We start from the raw sequence: 21,045 nt of genomic DNA, 5'->3' as shown, positions 1-21,045 counted from the left end.
TAATTACTTATTAAACCTTATATTTACTGTAATGTAACTTTTTTTTAAGTTGATGATATCAAAATCCGAGATAAAATAACCAAATCCCGTCACTCTACAAAACTTTTAAACGTATCCATAAGCCAATATTGATACAAACCCTATCTAAATATATAGATACAAGCTTAGCAGGAGAAAAAGGGTTGACCCTTCGTTTGTACAAGAAAGAGGAGCCAAGAACATGCACAAACATGGAAAATAACACCACTTTTGGCTCCATCAAATTAAAACAAAAAAAGACGTAAAAAAAAAAGTTACTAGTCTACCAAAGCTGTTCTCTTCTATCACGCCACCATCTCCACCTGAAAAGAATTGAAAGTTTTATTAACATAAATAAAGTTTATAAAAAATGAAAATTAAAAGAAAATTAAAATTTAAAAGCCAATGAAAGATTAAACAAAATCTTACCTATATATGGTCAAAAGAAATCTGTAAGTGATAAAAATAAATAAAAAAAACACGAGCTATATATGATTCAGGGAAAGTCATCCGTTGTGTACAAGTTTATATTTTAAGATGACATTTTAAAAGTAAGATAAATAAATAAATTAAATCATTGTGAGAATAACTCACCAGTAAAAGTCCCATCTGGGTCGGACTTTGGTCATACGGTTATGGCCATACGGGTAATCGGTTTCAGCCCGACGGGTGTTTTGGAATGCACAACAACCAATGGAGTATACGCCAATGAGCAAGATAAGCATAACTACATTGAGGACAGACAATTTGTGCCAATCCCTCCTTATGGACTCGAGTACTCCAGCCTTGCAAGAATCACACTCGTAGCATAGCAAATTCGGGTCGTTGTTCCACTTGTAGCAATCCGGATCTTGTACCATCATAACCGGATCTTGCCCGTATGTACACGATGTTGGTGGCTTACAACATCCTGACTGTACAAAAATACATACATTCCCTTTATCAAATTAGTAGTCGCATAAAATATTTTAGAATATATTAAAAGGTTCACTTTTCATAATGTAAAACAAATGGTTTATGATTTAATTGTTCAGTCGATGCTTTACATACCCTTGTTACATTTTTTTTTTTTTTTTTTTTTTTTTTTTTTGAAAAACTTGTTAAAATTATTTAATATGAAGTAATTGAAGAGATGATAATATAACTTACACAACTAACAAATTCAAATAGACATGACATATCTATAATTAAAAATCAAAGATAGAAACAATGAAACAACTAATTAATTATGAATTGAAAATTTATGTTTTCTATCCTAAAACTTTTACTCTGTATTATTTTGTATGAAGATGCAATACATAAAACTTTATTTATTCAAGAATTAGCTTGCCATTATTCAAAAAGATTAAGTAACTTTGATCAGTAATCTTTTCGTACGAGTTAGTTTTCTTAAGCCATCTAATTTCCTAATTAAAGATTTATAAAGTAAAACTTTTAAGGAAAAAAGTAGGATTATGTTATATCATACACAAAATATCTTTTGCAAATTGCAACAAAGGCAAAATGAATATCAATTTAAAAGTAAAAGGATGGACCATGCAAAACAAATTGAGAATTAATTCCCTCTAATCCACTATAATGTGATCTTTCCGTTTCATCAACTTACGAAGATAAAAGCAAAAAAAATTCTCCATATCTTTTTTCCTATCCAAACATTGCTTTCAAAGGAGACAACAAAGCTGCTTCGGTTATCTTACTACTAGTAAAGGAGATATTTGAAATTACTCCAATGCTAATTACTTAGTCATGAAGATTAGTATGGAATAGTAGTAAACTTATGGAATTAATTTGTAAGAAAGATAATTCTATAAATATTACTTCTACTAATTTTAATTTGTTTGGATTTTTAGTGAGTAAAAGTATGTTTTGCAATTTTGCTAGTTTTCCATTGCTTTTTTTTTTTTTTTTGGAGGTAAACATTGCTTGGTAAATAAAATAATAAAATTTAATGTGATTTTTTAATAAATTTATTTTTTTTTTATTATTATTTCTGGATTTCTACATATATTTATCTTCAACTTTGAAAATAAGAATAAGGCTTAATTAGACAAAGTATAATTACATTTTTTGGATGCTCCAACTTCCAATTTTTTATATTTTTTTTTATCTCTAATATAATATGCAAATATGACAAAGAGAATTATACATGTATTTGAACCATTTATACTTAGTCTACCTCATCAATACCGCCTAATTCTTAAACATGAATTTAAACAATAAGATTTTTTTTTTTTTTTTTTGTTAAACTACTTTGGGTGATATTTAAGATAAAATATAGTTATGTGAGATGTTGATAAATTCTGCTCAGTGTATATTCCGAAATTCTTTCATTCTTATAGTAGTTATTAATTGTGAACAATGATGATTAACAGTTAAATCTATTAAACAAGCTAAGTGTAAAAGTAAAATGTTGCAGTTAAATTTACGACAAAAGAGACACTAAACAAAAGTAAGGAAAAACGAAAAGGCTAAGAGGGAGTACCTGGACAGGAGTCATATCATTCCTAAGATAATCAACAGGAGTCCAAGTAGCAACCTTAGCACAAGTCTTAGACCCAAAAATACAACCCCTAATATTATTCCAATACTTAGGGTCCTTAACCCTAGCCCTTAACCAAGGGGAGTAATCTTGTAGGTGATACTCTCTATAAACCCTCCCTGGGATTTGAGTACCACCCCCTTGGCTCGTAACCACGAAACCGAACACGGTTATGACCATCAAAACAATGATGAGTAGCAACATGACCACTAGGTACACCCATAGAGCCCATGCTACGTGAAAACATGCACCAATGAACCCTGCTAGGGAAATGATGAGGACAATGAAGCCGACTACAAGAAGCGGAGTTTGGAGGAAATTCTCGCATGTTGTACTATCCTTTGCCATGTAAAGCCCTGCTCCAATGATGGGTATTGATGCTAGGAGAGTAAATAGGTTTAGGAAACCTATTACTGTGTTACTCAACCTACGCATGATTTGTAATACCTTATTACCACGTACTAATAAACAGTTGTATCAGATAGCTGGTAAAGGAGTTGTTTCAGTTTATACTAGTTCTCGAGTTGGAGCTTTGAGAATGTAACAACGTTAGCAAAGAAAATATGTTAGGTGATGATGAAATAGTATATGAAGAGTTATATGGGTGTCTCTTTAGAGTTGATAAGGGTGCTTATTGGGATTGCTTTAATTTGTGCTTATATATTAAGCTCTAGTAGTGTGATAATGGAAGTATGGAGTATATTTTATATGGTCCAATATGCTGTAAAAAGAAAGGACGCAGGAAAAGAAAGGCAAATGAATCTCCACTTAGCTTGATTGTTATTGCTTTTTCATGAGTAGGGAATCAAGGTGCCTTTTTATAAGTGCAATAATGTTCTAACCCTTTGACTAAATCAACCCTTAGCTACTAAGTTACTAGTTAAATTATAGGTGTGATTTTGCTAGATTTCCTCGTTAAGTATTCCCTTCATTCCCTTAAATTATGATAATGGGGAGGTTAGTGAAAAGTGGGACATTTTATACTTTTTAAGTAGGAAAAAGAAGTTTATTTAAAAATGCACAGGTATATATTATCATTGTATATAATGGAGTAACAATGTATGAACAAAGTTTTTCCTTGTAATAATGGACTTACACAAGAAGAGGGAAAGAAAGGAACGAAGGAATTGGAAGTATATACACCACTTTCAAAAACTAGCTAATATTATATATGCATAATACGGAGTTTCAAGCTGAAAGATTGTTATATACACTCGGGGTGTACTGTACACCCATGAGTATGTTGTTCTCAGTTTGATGATTATTTTTCATTTAATCGATCATCAAATGAAAAGCTAAAACTAACCTCAGGTTAGTTGTTAGGTTAGTTGGGTGTACGGTGGTGCACCCAGATATATACTACGTATAACAAATTCCAAAGTATGCTAGCTTCATTATTTATGTTTATATATTTCACTATTATTTTCACATTAGTTAAAGATAGCACTTAATAATATTAGTGAAAGTATGACTTTAGTTGTTTTGTTAGTGTTAATAAAATTAAGAAAAAGATGTACGAATTTGCATGTAGAGTATGTTACAAATAATCTAAAGATGTTCAAACATTATCACCATTCACACACATTTAAATTTGGTCTTATAAATTATTTTCTGTTCTTATTTGCTTTAACATATCTTATAAATATATCTTTATTTACTTGATATAACTACAAATTACGCGTTCTTAATTTTTATATTTAATTCTAATACCTCATTTATTCGTTTCCATTAACTATAATAATATTAATAATAATATTTTATAAAACGAGGCAATACTCAAGAAAAAAGGGATCATTTAATCTAGAAATATCATGCATGATCGAGTGAAACTTTATTGCTTTATGTACAACTTTAGAATTATGAACAAAACCTTGATCCACTAATACTCACCAACTAATAATCTCTCTACCTACAGAAATTAAAAGATGCCCTTTCTCATATCTTCCTTATCTTCTGCCGTATGTTTTATGCTTTGCTTGATTCTCTTTAAGGCTCCACTAACTTTAATATTTTTGCTATTGTATTCAATTATTCACTCATATTTTCCTGTAGTTGGTGATTGGTATCGATGCTCTTCGAAAAGAATAAATGTCGAGAATTTAGAATGCCTTTCGTATGCTTTGCATTGTCTAGTCATTTTTCATGAAGACAATTTTATTTGCGTGACATTTAACATTTTGGTATAGTATGGAAGGTAGTGACATGCCTCTAGTGGATTATATTCCTAGCTAGGTAGATTTGTAATCCCAATATTTGTAAAGATGGTCTTTTTCTTCCTGTCATTCTAGATATTTCCGTCTTAATTAAAGAGAACAAGATCATACAAAATCAATCTCAATCTTATTTAGTTTTAACAGTGTTCCTTTTGTTCACTAGTAGAAAAAACAAATTGGCAAGCGGTTCAAACCCCCCAATGGCAAGCGGTTTTGAACCGCTCCCTAATGGGGGGCTTGCCAATGGCCATTCAAATGGCAAGCGGTTCAGAACCGCTTGCCTTTTGATGAGAATGGCAAGCGGTTTTGGCGCCAAACCGCTTGCCATTCTCTTCAAATGGGAAGCGGTTCTGAACCTAAACCGCTTGCCATTCCTTTTTTTTTTTTTCCAAAATTATTATTAATTTGTAATAATATAATTAGCGACCTGTTTTAATATAAATAGTCATGTCTTAATTATAATAGGGACCTGTCACAATAATATTAATATTATTAATAATAATACAATAATAACATGAAATAAAAATTACATATATATATCATATCAAAAGTAACATCATTGTAATATTGAATTAACAATAATATGTAAGTACACCAAAATGTGTAAAGATATATAACACCATCAATAGCTACGTACTAATCATAATTAATGTTATATAAAAAAAAAACATATACTAACTAAAATAATGTTCATCATACTAATAACTAAACTCAAGCTCACTAATTAATTTGGTGTGTGTGCACCCACTCCGACAATACTAATAGATGCCATCAAATGTCACGAAATAAGCCCACATGTCGCGAATTTCATCGATTTCTTTGCTTGTTAACGGGCCTTCCCTTTGAATCGCGCAAACCTTTAGGAAAAAAAAAAAAAAAAACAAACATTATATATATAACACTTGACTATTATAAAAAAAATTCAAATAATTAGCTAGCTAGGACTAATTGATGCCATTTACAAATCACATCAAAAGAGCATTATGCCATTTACAAATCACATCAAAAGAGCATTACGCATTTTACCCATTGATGCCCCACATAAGTCCTATATGACTTGTACTTTTCCCATTTTCTACATTTCATATCATATGCACTAATTCTCTATCAAAACAAGTCAATATTACCTAGTATTAGGTGTCTAAGGCTTGAAATCACATCAAAAGAACATTTTACTAAGTTTTAGGACGCATTTTATACAAGATGCCCCAAATAAGGCCTATATGACTTCTACTTTGCCCATTTTTTATATTTTTTATCAAATGCACTTATTCTTTATCATAACATGTCAATATTACCTAGTACTTGGTTTCTAATACTTGAAATCACATCAAAAAAACATTTTACTAAGTTTTAGGGTCTATTTTATCCAAGGATGCCCCAAATAAGGCCTATTAGACTTCTACTTTGCCCATTTTCTACTATTCTAGTCAAATGCACTAATTTTTTCTCATAACATGTCAATATTACCTAGTCTTAGGTGTCTAAGGCTTGAAATCACATCAAAAGAATATTTTACTAAGTTTTAGGACGCATTTTATACAAGATGCCCCAAATAAGGCCTATATGACTTCTACTTTGCCCATTTTCTACATTTTTTATCAAATGCACTAATTCTTTATCATAACATATCAATATTACCTAGTACTTGGTGTCTAAGACTTGAAATCACATCAAAAAAATATTTTACTAAGTTTTAGGGCCTATTTTATCCAAGGATGCCCCAAATAAGGCCTATTGGACTTCTACTTTGCCCATTTTCTACTATTCTAGTCAAATGCACTAATTCTTTCTCATAACATGTCAATATTACCTAGTCTTAGGTGTCTCATGTTTGAAATCACATCAAAAGAACATTTTACTAAGTTTTAGGACGCATTTTATACAAGATGCCCCAAAAAAGGCCTATATGACTTATACTTTGCCCATTTTCTACATTTTTTATCAAATGCACTAATTCTTTATCATAACATGTCAATATTACCTAGTATTTGGTGTCTAAGACTTGAAATCGCATCAAAATAACATTTTACTAAGTTTTAGGACACATTTTATCCATGGATGCCCCAAATAAGGCCTATATGACTTCTACTTTGCCCATTTTCTACATTTTTTTATCAAATGAACTAATTGTTTATCATAACATGTCAATATTACCTAGTACTTGGTGTCTAAGACTTGAAATCACATCAAAAAAACATTTTACTAAGTTTTAGGGTCTATTTTATCTAAGGATGCCCCAAATAAGGCCTATTGGACTTTTACTTTGCCCATTTTCTACTATTCTAGTCAAATGCACTAATTCTTTCTCATAACATGTCAATATTACCTAGTCTTAGGTGTCTAAGGCTTGAAACCACATCAAAAGAACATTTTACTAAGTTTTAGGACGCATTTTATACAAGATGCCCCAAATAAGGCCTATATGACTTCTACTTTGCCCATTTTCTACATTATTTATCAAATGCACTAATTCTTTATCATAACATGTCAATATTACCTAGTTTTTGGTGTCTAAGACTTGAAATCACATCAAAAGAACATTTTACTAAGTTTTAGGACACATTTTATACATGGATGTCCCAAATAAGGCCTATATGACTTCCACTTTGCCCATTTTCTACATTTTGTATCAAATGCACTAATTCTTTATCATAACATGTCAATATTATCTAGTACTTGGTGTATAAGACTTGAAATCACATCAAAAGAACATTTTATTAAGTTTTAGGACGCATTTTATCCATGATGCCCCAAATAAGGCCTATATGACTTCTACTTTGCCTATTTTCTACATTTCTTATCAAATGAATTAATTCTTTCTCATAACATATCAATATTACCTAGTCTTAGGTGTTTAAGGCTTGGAATCACATCAAAATGCATTTTACTAAGTTTTAGGACGGATTTCATCCAAAATGGCCCAAATAAGGCCTATTTGACTACTACTTTGCCCAATTTCTACATTTCTTATCAAATGGACTATTTCTTTCTCATAATATGTCACTATTACCTCGTCTTAGGTGTTTAAGGCTTGGAATCACATCAAAATGCATTTTACTAAGTTTTAGGACAGATTTTATCCAAAATGGCTCAAATAAGGCCTAGTTGACTACTACTTTGCCCAATTTCTATATTTCTTATCAAATGGACTATTTCTTTCTCATAACATGTCACTATTACCTAGTCTTAGGTGTTTAAGGCTTGGAATCACATCAAAATGCATTTTACTAAGTTTTAGGATGGATTTTATCCAAAATGGCCCAAATAAGGCCTAGTTGACTACTACTTTGCCCAATTTCTACATTTCTTATCAAATGGACTATTTCTTTCTCATAACATGTCACTATTACCTAGTCTTAGGTGTATAAGGTTCGAAATCACATCAAAATAACAATTTACTAAGTTTTAGGACGCAATTTACCCAAAATGGCCCAAATATGACATGTATGACTTCATTACCAAATTCCCTATCAATTACGCAACAAGTTCAAAAAATTTTACCACAATGGCCAAATTCACTTTCAATTACGCACCAAGTTCATAAAATACTACCACATTCCCCGGGCTGCTGCCATATGGCTGCTGCTGGCAGCAGCTGCAGCTAGCTTGGCTGCTGCAGCTGCCTGGGCTGCTGCTGCTGCTGCCAAGGCTACTTCCGTGGCTGCTGCAGCTGCCTGGGCTGCTGCCGTAGCTGCTGCAGCGGCCTGGGCACCTGCCTGGCCTGCTGCTGCTGCTGCCGTGGCTGCTGCAGCGGCCTGGGCACCTGCCTGGGCTGCTGCCATGGCTACAGCAGCTGCCTGGGCTGCTGCAATGGCTACAGCAGCTGCCTGGGCTGCTGCTGCTGCAGCTGCCATGGAAGCAATTATTGATAGGGAAAAAAAAAACACATACCTCCTCAACGTGTTGAGCTCCCACGGTTTGATATCAGGTTTGTCCTCTCCTTCAGTAGCTTTTTTATTTTTCTTTGGTCTTTTCCTTTTTTTCTTATGGATCCATCTAGTTCTCAAGTAACTTTTGAAATTTTTGAATCTTTCTTGTACAAAAGCGTCAAACGATTTTCTCTTGGCTGGCTCATCAGGAATGTTAAACACACTCTGTAAGAATGACAACTGTCAACGTTAATAGTTTTTTATAAAACAAAAAAAAAGGGGAAGCAGGCCCAGCAGCCCAGGCAACTGTCGCTGCCCAGGCAGCAGCAGCAGCCCAGGAAACTGCCCAGGCAGCTGCAGCAGCCCAAGCAACTGCCCAGGCAGCAGCAGCAGCCCAGGCAGCTGCAGCAGCCCAGGAAACTGCAGCAGCAGGGATGTGCAATCTAAACCTCAAATGATGGTGGAAGATGTATCCCAAGGATCGAGGTCATATATATAATGCTTTTTGGAATGATATATGCCTATTAATTGGTCATGACACGAAAATAGATAAACTCATGAATGCATAATTTATGTAAATATATGTATTATATATTTAGTATATAATATATACGAAGTATATGTTTAAAAAAGATTAACTCACTAAAATGTATGTTAAGTAAAAGATTAGCACATGAATGCATTATTTATCTACTATTTTAGTATTTTACAGCCCTAAAAGATTAGCATCAGCAGCCCAGCCCAGGCAAGATTAGCATCAGCATTTATCTACTATTTTAAGTAAACAAAAAAAAAACAAAAAAAAAAGGAGAAGCAGGCCCAGCAGCCCAGGCAACTGCAGCCCTGGCAGGCCCAGGCAGCTGCAGCAGGCCCAGGCAACTGCCCAGGCAGCAGCAGCTGCCTAGGTAGCTGCAGAAGCCAAGGCAGCTTGTAGGCAGAAGCAGCAGGCCATGGAAATTGCCGAGGGGAATTGCGGGTTTTGCCTCTTTCTTGTACTACATGATTTGTAAGCCAAAATAAAACAGCAAATTCAAAAGACTTACCATTGTATCGTCCCAAGCCGTTTGAAGCAACCCGGGTGGTACCTCGGCCCAATCAAGTGTAATAGGTATTTTACGAGTTAGTATGCCAACGTGTTGGGAATATTTGCATTTATATGACATTCAACTAACAATACACAAGTTCATTCATTCATATATTGCTAATTAAATTACCTAAAATCAAACTAAGGTTAACAATCCATTCATTCATTCATAGCAATCCATTCAAACATTATAATTTACTAACCAAATTTAACAAACTAACATGTTAACTAATAACTATTCTCTTCAAAAAATTAACTTTAAAGCTACTCATATTCAAACAACATATATATATATATATATATATATATATATATATATATATATATATATATATATATATATATATATATATATATATATATATATATATATATATATATATATATATATAACATTTAAACAATTAAAGTAACAATTAACATTATGGAATAAACAAACAATTAATAAAACAATTAAGATAAATGTGCTCACTAAATTTGAAACCCTAACTTTAAAGTTTGGAATAAACAAACAATTAATACATATTTAAGTAAAGTTTAGCAAGAGCTCACCCTAATTTGAGAGTGTGAAAGAGAAGGATTGATATTGTGGGGTGAGAGTTAGACTTGTGGTGGCTTTGAAAGAAGTAGTAGCTTCAATTAGGGCAGGGAGAGAGAGAGGTGTGGTGGTGGGGCGAAAAATCAGAACACACACCACCAGCCACCCATGAATTGGCAGCCGCACCCCCACGAAAACAGCAGCATGCAGCCACGAACACCACCAGCGACCTTGAGCAACACCTCCCCACGAACGCTGCAAATTTTCGCACAGGAGCAGCTACAAACAAACCCACGAAAATTAAAAAAAAAAAAGAGAGAGAAAAGGGAGTGAAAGGAGTGGTGGTGGCGGCGGCGGCGGCGGTGGTGGAGTATGCTTGAGAGTGGAGTTGGAAGCAAGGAGTGAGAAAGAGAGGGGAAGTGAATTAGAGAGTACTGTTCGAATTTTTGGGGAAAAATTCGACTAAGTGCCACTGACTGCTGAGTTTCAATTCCCGCAAATTTTTTTTTTTGAATTGGCAAGCGGTTCAACCCCCGCTTGCCAATACATGTAATGGGAAGCAGTTCGCGCCAAAACCGCTTGCCATTCTAAAAAAGAGTTTTTTTTTTCTTTTTTTTTTTAAAATAGGGTCTTTCGAAGCGGATTTGAAAAACCGCTTGCCAATTGGGGCTTCCCATTTAGTTTTTTCTACTAGTGGTTTCATGTTAAATGGACACATTTTTCAAGTTTAATGGACTCAAAGTCTAATCATAGTTAACTTTAACTAGTTATGTAAAAAGTTATAAGTGGGATAAAATTCTTAAATAGGGCCATAATAATATATATATATATATATATATATATATATATATATATATATATATATATATATATATATATATATATATATATATATATATATATATATATATATATATATATATATATATATATATATATATATATATATATATATATATATATATATATATATATATAAAAGAAAGGAGAGAGGTAGAGAGAGTGTCACCATTTTAGTGTTGCAGAAATTGGGGGTTACCTCCTCTTTGCTTGATTAGTGTCGCGAAAACGGATTAATGGTGGTTTTAGTCAGTTTTTTCTAAGTAGTTTTGAAGTTATTTTGTTGATTTTGGATTTGTGTGGTTGTTGATTGATTGTGACAAGAGGTTTAGGGGTTACCTCCTATTTGCTTGATATGTGTCGCAGAGACAGATTAATGATGATTTTAGTCGGTTTTTGCAAGTAATTTTGGAGTTAGTTTGTTGATTTTTGAGCTGTGTGGTTGCTGATTGATTGCGACAAGAGGTTTAGGGTTTAGGGGGTGGGTTGGGGATCGCCTGCAAGGATGGCGATGGAAAGAGGAAGGTCATGGTAAGAGGAAGAGGGAGGGTAGGTTGCCAGCGCAGGGATCTGTTCGTCAGCACAGGAGGGTTATGTTTGCCGACAAAGGTGGGGGGGCTAGGGATGGCAGAGAGAGGACGGTAGAGGCTAGGTAGGGCGGCGACGAGCTGGTGGCTGGGAAGGGTACCATTATAAAAGTTAGCCATAAAACCAAAAAATGCGCACTATGCTTAATTTTTCAAAATTAGGGTACCACTTGGTAAAATTGGAAAAAAGCTCATCTTTCATATAGAATTTTTTATTCCCGAAGATCTATAGAACTTCTCATGTTTCGTTCCATTCAATCATAAGTTCATAACAGTAATATTAACACAGTATCAACCTCATCACAGTTTAATTACTTTTCCTAATCTTATTTAGTAGTTCAAATTTCCTTGGCTTTCATCCATATAAACACCTGATAAGTCAAGGTAGTCTTCATTATTATACAAATTCTTAAATGGACCTGGTTCACACTAATTTATTGTGGACCACCAACATTAGAGACAATATGATTGTTTTATTAATACAAAAAAAGTAACTATATTAAAATAAAGGTTATTATGTTGAAATAAAAGTTAGTGTGACATTATAAAAGCTATAAGAGGTTAATTTTTTTAATGAAAATTTTAGTATAATTGGTCAATATGAATAATAATAATCACTATGTCAAAATTAGTCACTATTCAACATAATGTCGTAGTTTAAATTCATAATAACATTAAAGGTCACACAAGTTTTAAAAAAGGTTACTATGTTAAAAAATGAGGTTACTATATTAAAATTAGGGGTCACTATATTGAATATAATGTCAGTAATAATATTATTGTGGACCAGATCCACGCAAGATTTTCTGATGCTAAGAACCCTAACATTCCTCAACCCTCGCGATAGGTCTTATAGAAATGCCATTATATACACAACCCGGAGCATATATCCCAGCTCCTTTATACAACATTAAATATAATACTGGCAAGGACCTATCATGAAAAACTAGATTAATTTACAGAGAGATTTAAGGAATACCGAGAATCCAAGATTGTGCACTTTGAGCTTGCTACAAATCCACCGTAGAAGATAATGTAGTTCAATTCGAGAAGTGGTTCCACTTCATTCCAGCAATTCTAGGTAGCTTGAAAATCTGTCCTTCGGCATTATACAGTATTATACCTGGTATAATTATCTTTCACTTAATCTTTGATGATGAAACGTCCCATGCGTGTATGTATAAGCTACATGATTCGTCAATCAAACTTGAGAATGTACGTTTGATATATGTTCTTCCTCTTGAACTTTTATCAAGTAGGTTTACTGAAATCCAGAATTCGCTGGTTCATTCCACAGTGCTTTTTTTATAATTTACCATGTATATAGCTACCAATGTTATAAAGGCCCCAACAAGTTGCACATTCGAGAAGCTCTCATCTAAATACAAAAACCTGAATAGAAACCGAGTCACAATTTACAGCACAAGACATCTCATGAAGGCAAGGCAGTTGGATAAAATGGAGATAATCTTACCCGAAAATAGAAGCAAACATTGGAGTCAGAAAAGTTAGAGAACTAAGCTTTGTCAGACTACCTGCAATAAAAACTACCCAAGTTAACATGGATTGGACAGCAATCGCTTGTTTCAAAGAGGCAATAGCATCAATTAACTCAAGACAATATGTTGCAGTAACTAGTGAAACAATATAAATGATGTTAAGATTATAGGACCTCTAGTCGCATTATAGAAAAATACACCATAGCTGACAGCGCTCCCAAAGATGGATGTATAGAACAGTGCTGAAAAGTCACTGGCAGAGAGCTCATTAAGACTCCCATTGAATGCAGGATCATTATTAAGTATCGATAAAGCTACCAACGGAATGCCACCAAGTAACATGTGCTGTGACAAAAATTGCATCTGTCAGATTGAAACATAAAAAGAAACATAAAATGATACGAACAATTGAAGCTAGATATAGGGCCTTAATTAATTTCTATTTCTGTTCTCAATTTAAATAGCAGAAGCACCAAAACACGAATGGGCAGAAGCATGATAGCAGCCTATGCAAATACAATTTGAATTTAATCTTCATATGATGTGAATAATGTTTAGATGATGTAGATCCAATCCCAAAATGATAAGCCCAATGATTTTTTCCAGTTGTTAAAAAACAATTCTTTAATAATTTTGAGCAAAGTGAATTACAGGTTAATCTATCAACTTCATGCCAAACATAAGGAAAAATTAGCCCAGAAATATTGCCCCCTTAAATTAGTCTCCTGATAATTTATTCTGCATTATAATCTACCCTCAAGATTAACACCATATTCAGGCAAGCCAATAGAATTGAACATGATTAGTTAGCAGTTTGGTGTGATAAAATGATTAACTTGCAGATTGGGGTGACTATAATTGAGAATGGGATCCCATTTTGTCTCATGACATGAGACCACTTAATAGGAAATTACCGCTTTCATTTACATTCCAAATGAATATGTACAGACAGCACACTTCATAAGCTGAAACAACTTGCGGAATAGGAGAATACATTCCTTAGGCCAAGTTTAAAACAAAACTATACATGCAAAACCGTACATTCGAATAGGTTTTAAAATGTTTTAACAAGAAAAGAAAATCATTCATCAGAGTAAGAATCCAAACTTTTGTTTGGCATTGTTTTTTGTTTTCGGTTTCTAATTTTTTTTTAAAACAAAAAACCAAAAACAGGAAACAAGAAAAAGGTGTTTCCACTTTTCTTTGTCAGTTTTCAAAATTTTCAAAAATAAGTTTGACTAATTTTTTATTCATTATATAACATATATCATATGATTTAAAAAAACAATAAACCAAAAAACAGAAAACCACGGTATGCCAAACGAACCAGATCAAAGCCATTGATCGTTTTTGAATAAATTTCTAACTCAGCATGCATTACCCATTAAACAAGGACCAGATTACATTACGAAGCATGAATACAGAGACATACCCATCCTGTTGCCATAATTGGGTCAGAAAACTTGGAAACCCAACGCACCATGACAGTTCCAATTGCCATGCTTTGTGCTGATAGAAGCATCCACCACTCACCACTCCCCCATAATGAAAAATCATTCCCATCAATTGCAATTACAGGTAGCTGCAAAATAAATTGCAAACAAATCCACAATAATAAGTGAGTAGTAGCTGTAATACCAAAATCATGCAAAATCTGATCTAGAGGGATTAGCTGTTTCCTACAGGTTGTTAAGGGATAATATGCAAAAGCTGAACTTGTAGTTCCCTGTAGCTATTAGTGGTTTCCTAAGGAAGTTGTTGATTCAAGAGACTATATGTGATTGTTTAAAGCTATTAATAATGATATCTTTTAAAGTTTTCAAAGTCTATTAATGATTCATATTGTGGTTTCCTAAAGCAAGAGTAGTATTAGTAGTTGCTTAAGGCCAGAAGACTAGAACGTAATAGTTGTTGGCTTAGTTGCTACTTCCTCCGTTTCTATTTACTTGACCCATAGCCTCGGGCACAATATTTAAGGAGAGGCGAGAGTAATTGTAGTTTTGTGGCCCTTGTTGCACATGGCTTACCTTATTACCCCTAAAAGTTCCCCATGTGCACTTTATGAGGGTAATTTAGAGAATTTATCTAAAACAAGCTTAGCAATATAGAATGGGTCAAGTAATATTACATTTCCATTTTAGGAATGTTAGTTAAGTAAATAGAAACGGAGGAAGTATATAACAATATTGTAGAGTGGCAGTAGCAAACTAGCAATTACTTATCAAGGCTAGCAGGTACTCCTTCCATCCCTATTTGTTTGCATTGTATTTTATTTTGGGTCATATCTTATACTTTTACCCATTTCCTTATATAGTAATGTGTCCCCACGATTTATCCCACTTGCATACACTCATAAAAGTAAAATTATCAACTATACCCCCGTCCACTTGCAAAATGTTAGTCCAAGACTTAAATAAAGCACCATTTGTCTATAAGCCAAACAAAAGGGGACAGTGGGAGTAGTGGCAATTTCATTTATCCCAATAGCACTCTCAATCAAACAAGGCCATCATAATCCTCTAGATTTAACCCCCCTGTTCCCAACCATCCAATTTACAAAATCATTCCAAGCACACCCTAAGGAAGATCCTACACAAAGGAATGGGCAAACCAGACTAAACTTGAATCCAAATTTAACTCCAACTTTAAGGGGCCGTTTGGTTTGCAAAAGGTAATAAGAATGGAATGAACAAAGGGAAAGAATTGGAATGGAATGAAAAACCCCCAATTTTGCTATGTTGTTTGTTTTGAATAACAAAGGAAAACAAGCTACCACTTCCACCACCACACCACCACCACACAATACCTATTTTAGACCTTCTCCGGCCGCTACCATACCACTCACCGCCCCTCCCCCACCACTCGCCGCACATCGCCGGAGCTCCCCCATCCCTTGCCGGAGATCCCTTTCCCTGAAAAACTCCCCACTCCCGCAAAAACCCTTAAAACTCATCCTTTTTCCCCGTATAAAGGCACCCTCCTCCCACCCTCGATGGAGGTGGAGGTGCGGCGAGAGGCGGTGGAGGTGCGGCGACGGTGGTGGGTGGTTGGGAATTTGGGATAGGGTAGGATGGTGGTGGTTGGTCTAGGTATGGTGGTATTGTGGTGGATGGAAAAACCTTGGGGGGGGGGGGGGGTGGGGAATCAAGTTGGAAGGATTTGGGGTAATGGAGAGGGTAAAGGGAATGGGAAAAAAAGCCAAACAAACAACAACTAAGGGAATCAGGGCAGTTGTTTCTCATTCCCTTTGATGAATACCCCCAACCAAACAGCCGCTAAAGTTAATAAAAAAGATAAAAAGAAAGAAAAAAGAAATTAAATCTGATTTAAGGAAGGTCTAAAGCCAAATTAGAAGCTGGTCATATTGGTACCATGCAATGCAAGGGTAGGAAAAATCGTTAACCCATATCATAACCCCCATTCCCCTACCCTGTCATATCAACTTATCTTTCTCCATTCACCTACCCTTTCTCTATCTACAAATTTTACACAGTGTATATGCAACACCATCATTCTCCTCCCCGTCAAATTTACTTCTGTCAATGCTACCATCACCTTATTCTAAATTTTTGTTCATTGATATCCCCTCTCACTCTCTTAGTATCTAATTTCTCACTTTCTCTAGGTTACACAGCATTGACGGACTTTTGAGAAAGACCTCTCTAACTCATCGACACTCATAGTAGCCATCATGTTTTATATATGAAATATGCACAATCGACAAGAGAAACTACCTCCGCCTCCCTACCCACCATCAACCACAAAGAAAACAGCAATCAAAATAATGGAATCAGGTCAAAACATTCTGTGCTTGCTTGCTTGGAGTTGAATGTGTCATTCCTTGATACTTAAATATGATAGAGGGCCTTGGAACAAAGTACACCATAACCAATGTAAAGTTGTAAACCATTGTTCTTTTTTCATTACAGAAGCAACTACGATGCCAAACAATTATTTTTGGCTTCAAAGTGAGACGAACTGAAATAGAAAATGGAAAGAAACAATGGAATCATGGGAACAACCGAACAAGACACTCTTCAGAAGTAGTTAGACACAAAAACAAGCTATATTAACATCTCATACAATAGGTCAGAGATGTCAGATCATCAGAGTATGCATTGTCTATATATAAGCATACATCACAAGGAGATAGTATAGCAAGCAAGGGAAATAGAAGCCTATATTTGTTCAAAGATTACCTCAAGTAGTAAAAGCCCTACAACTCCAAGCACCAGCCCTGCAGCACCAACATACCCAATCGACTCACCAAAGAAAAAAGCTGCAAGTACAGCCACTGTAAGAGGCTGTGAGTCAATTATAACCTGCAGTCATGGATTTCAGTCATAAGCTCCAGCGTCCAGACTACTCAAATTATAAGAGACAAGAAATTCACAAAGTAACAAGTCTATGAATTTGCATGTAACATGTCATAATTCTCTTCTATGGTGCAAAACTGTGAATTTAATCTCACTCATAACAGTGAAATGTTATATAGAAATTCCTTATTGATATGGCAGTGAATATAAATGTTGAGCTAGGTGACCTGTTAAGTGCCAAGAAAGAATTTCTGGCATCACAGTTGAATTATCATGAAGTGGCATTGATTTGTAAGCTAAAGGCAGAAACATCCCACTGAGTTTACACCTAACCATATGCTTTAGCTGTGAAATATCATAGCTGATGTATCATCTAGTTCCTAAACATACTAGGCCGCATGCAATAATTTTTTAGTAATTTTATAATGTTGATTTTTATGAGACATCTTCAAAGTGCTGTTTTAAGATACTAATACATTATCTGTAGTGAGGGATTCGGAGTATACTGTAAAAGATTATACGTATATCTAAAAGTTTCACTTATAGGCATTAGTATCATTAAAGAAGAAATTAGTGTGTGGCTTATATAAATAACTTATAAGATATTGAGCAGTTTATTAAGGGATTTACTTAGTACAGCTTTTGTATTAGCAGTAGATAATTCAAATTGCCATTTTTTTTTAATTAAAAAAATTGTCATCATTTTTCAACTTACCTCCTACTTCATATCATTTCACCAGTGCTTCTAACCAATGCCATAATTTAAAAAGTAATAAAAATAAATAAAATAATAAGACCAAGAATTCGATACAGGGAAAGAGAAAACTAATTGGAAAAGGTTTTTACTTATTTCTAATACTTGTTGTAACACTTAGAACTCATAAGAAACAAGCCTCACACTCTCCAATGGAAACATTCAAATGATTTAAAAGGAAGCATAACTGATTTGGAAGCAGCAACTGGACAAAACAACTACAGCAAATTTTCCTAATCGGATCAGATATACAAGAATGAAACTCCGAATTCCCACATAAAATAATATAAAAATAAAAAATAAAGCTAATACAACTTTCCAAGTGAAATTTAGGACTCCTCAGGCTGAGCTAGCAAGCAAGATGATTCTACCTAATGGGATAAAAATAAAATAAACAACATAATCACAGTAAAAAGTAGGCACCCTGGAGCAAGACATCAATTCAGCTTCATATCATGGTGATCTGAGTGGGCTCCAAGAAAAAGAATGACGGATGGTTTCAAACCAAAAACTTTCTAAGAGTTCTTAATATTCCAAATAGTCTCACGGCATTCAAAAAAGGAGAACTGGTCATGGGTCATATGCAGTCTTTTGCTCTTATTCTATAAACAACAACACAACAACAAGCCAAATAGGATTAAAATGTCCATATAAGATACACTGCATAGCAAAGCAAATATCAATTATTAAAGCAAAGGATTTGTTGCACAGATAAAGAAGCCAGTCAAGCAGCTAAATATGAAGCATTAGAAAGTAAACATACACTGCCCAGACCTGCAGTTGTTCGCAACAAACCCTCCGCAAGGAATCCCTGCAACATGCCAGCAACAGATAATCATTATGCAAAGCCATTTACGTCAAAGTGAGTAAAATTTGATACACTTTGCATAAAAAATACATTCAAATAATGATAGCTTAATTTTTCCTTAGAAAATTATCAATAGACTGAGATTTTGCAAGGTGTAGATTGCAGATGACAATCATCGCATCAATGACAGTAATTCACTTTATTCCCTCACCTTGTTTGGTCAGCATAAGTAATAGTGTAGTACTGTAGTAAGTTCATCCACAAACTGGCATTTCTACTGAAATGACTCTCATTCTCATATGTTTACAACCTGGGATACTTCTATTTCAAACTTGCCTGATTTACAGGGAAAAAGTTCAACTTCCCGTAAATGCAACTGTGTTTTTTTTTTTTTTTTAACTGTAAATTAAACAAACCCTGATAGTTAAATCAACGCCTCTATTACCTAAGAGAAGTTTGACTGCCACTGACTTCCTACTGACCAAACAAACACCAAAACAAAAGCCTCTCCAGAAAAGTATTACGCTCTAAGAGGCATAGGGAAACGTGTCCAATGCCCAAACACATGAGTAATTAGTGGTTTATTAGGGCCTATTCGTTATCCTTATTCATTTCTGTAATCTAATTCTCCGTTTCTATTTAAAACTACAAACAAAATTATGGAAAACACATAAACTAGCTTCTAATTTAATGTTGTCCATCTTCATAATCAACATGATTATTAGGCATTAGTGCATTACAGCTTCATCACAAGAGTTCTTAAATCATAAGCCAAGAAACTGAAAAATGGTAGTGAATTGAAACGAGGTAAATTCCAACCAACAAGAAAACTTCATCAATAAACCAACTCACATTTTCAAATTTCAACAATTACAAATTAGAGATACATGAAAAAACAATAAATATACTTACTACTCAGTTACTACCTACAAGTATAACTTGTATAAGTGTATAACATAAGGTCAAACAATACTCCTATTTCATAAGGAAAAACAATACCAAAAGCTGATATTTACACCAAATGAACTCCAAAATTAGAGAGAAAGAGCAAGTAATCAAAAACCTGAAAACAAGTGGCATCAACAAGAGCAAAGAGAGAGATTGGTGCCCAAGCATTGAACCCAGAAGGCAAAGGCCTACCCTTAGCCGCGGCGAACCCAACCAACAACAACCCAGCCGGAATCAGCCGAAACGAGGCAACAAAAAAGGGACCCACTTTCGGCAAAACCTCCTTCATTGCCACCATTGCAGTACCCCAGAAGAAGAAGGGTGAAATCAACACAGCCCATTCCCACAAATTCCCAATTAACCCTAACCCTAACCCTAATTCCTCTTCATTTCTCCCTGAATTCTCATTAACAACACATTCTACTTCAGTCCCTGTTCCTATACATTCAATTTCGGATTGCTGCGACTCTGATTGCTCTGAAACATCACCAGTTTTCGTCGATTTTGTTTGTCGAACAAGTACCCGAAATCTAGAACGTTTTTTATCGGAATTTGTGAGATTTGGTGGGTTTTTGTTGGATGAAATTGGTCGAAGTTGAATTGGGTTGTGAGAATTTGGTCGAAAGTTGGGAAATTTAGATGGGTTTGAGAAGATGGCGTGGTAGTGGGTGGAGGAGAGTGGTGTTGTACTCGCCATGATTCTCTCTCCTCCAGTATCTGAACTTGACTGGAAGAATTTGAGTTAAGTAAACTTTGAGAAGTTGCACTGTAATTTGCCATTGTACAATACTACTTCGTATAATGCAGAGATGATGACAACAGAGAGAATATGTGATCAGCAAAGGACCACGAAAGCAAGCTGTCTTTGAGTCTTTAAACTGAGCTTACACAGGGCTAGAGGTGTCAATTCGGATAACCGGATGGAGTTTGGGTCGGGTCTATTCGGGTCGGTTCTGTTCGGGTCGGATATGTTCGGGTCAAAATTATTCTTATAATTCGGATCGGATCAGGTCGGGTCAAATTCGGGTC

The 21,045-nt window shown here is 34.6% G+C and overlaps 2 protein-coding genes across 3 annotated transcripts; both read right to left on the bottom strand.

Moving 5' to 3' along the window:
• Nucleotides 1-71: 71 nt before the first annotated feature.
• On the bottom strand, nucleotides 72-3,202 carry LOC145576446 (tetraspanin-6-like). Of its 2 annotated transcripts, XM_081634208.1 has the most exons (4): nucleotides 2,501-3,202; nucleotides 613-932; nucleotides 448-468; nucleotides 72-341 (listed from the first exon to the last, which is right to left on the bottom strand). In XM_081634208.1, coding segments are annotated over exons 1-3 (813 nt in total). In that variant the 5' UTR covers nucleotides 2,993-3,202; the 3' UTR covers nucleotides 72-341; nucleotides 448-467. The 2 variants fall into 2 exon arrangements, with proteins under 2 accessions (XP_081490334.1, XP_081490333.1); XM_081634207.1 differs by lacking the exon at nucleotides 448-468 and having other exon boundaries at nucleotides 2,501-3,201.
• A 9,339-nt stretch (nucleotides 3,203-12,541) lies between these two features.
• Nucleotides 12,542-20,807, bottom strand: LOC145576445 (WAT1-related protein At3g02690, chloroplastic-like). Its single transcript, XM_081634206.1, has 7 exons — nucleotides 20,132-20,807; nucleotides 19,024-19,071; nucleotides 17,390-17,512; nucleotides 14,623-14,772; nucleotides 13,364-13,535; nucleotides 13,166-13,226; nucleotides 12,542-13,083 (listed from the first exon to the last, which is right to left on the bottom strand). Exons 1-7 carry the CDS (start codon nucleotides 20,711-20,713, stop codon nucleotides 12,978-12,980), a joined length of 1,242 nt encoding a protein of 413 aa, XP_081490332.1. The 5' UTR covers nucleotides 20,714-20,807; the 3' UTR covers nucleotides 12,542-12,977.
• Nucleotides 20,808-21,045: the final 238 nt, after the last annotated feature.

The sequence above is a fragment of the Chenopodium album genome, chromosome 13 (assembly GCF_948465745.1).
Source record: "Chenopodium album chromosome 13, dcCheAlbu1.1, whole genome shotgun sequence".
In the NCBI taxonomy this organism is placed as follows: domain Eukaryota; kingdom Viridiplantae; phylum Streptophyta; class Magnoliopsida; order Caryophyllales; family Amaranthaceae; genus Chenopodium; species Chenopodium album.
Note: the sequence above shows the minus strand (reverse complement) of the source record. Positions and strands in the feature narration are given on the sequence as shown.

Excerpts from the sequence above, each read along its gene's own strand:
- LOC145576446 (XM_081634207.1), bottom strand. The coding sequence starts at position 2,992 with ATGCGTAGGTTGAGTAACACAGTAATAGGTTTCCTAAACCTATTTACT. Across the intron at positions 933-2,500 it reads ATGATATGACTCCTGTCCAG|TCAGGATGTTGTAAGCCACC; the intron begins GTACTCCCTCTT and ends ATTTTTGTACAG. Across the intron at positions 342-612 it reads CCCAGATGGGACTTTTACTG|GTGGAGATGGTGGCGTGATA; the intron begins GTGAGTTATTCT and ends AATTCTTTTCAG.
- LOC145576445 (XM_081634206.1), bottom strand. The coding sequence starts at position 20,713 with ATGGCGAGTACAACACCACTCTCCTCCACCCACTACCACGCCATCTTC. Across the intron at positions 17,513-19,023 it reads CAACTGCAGGTCTGGGCAGT|GTTATAATTGACTCACAGCC; the intron begins GTATGTTTACTT and ends CCATGACTGCAG. Across the intron at positions 13,227-13,363 it reads TTTCTATAATGCGACTAGAG|GTAGTCTGACAAAGCTTAGT; the intron begins GTCCTATAATCT and ends TTTTTATTGCAG.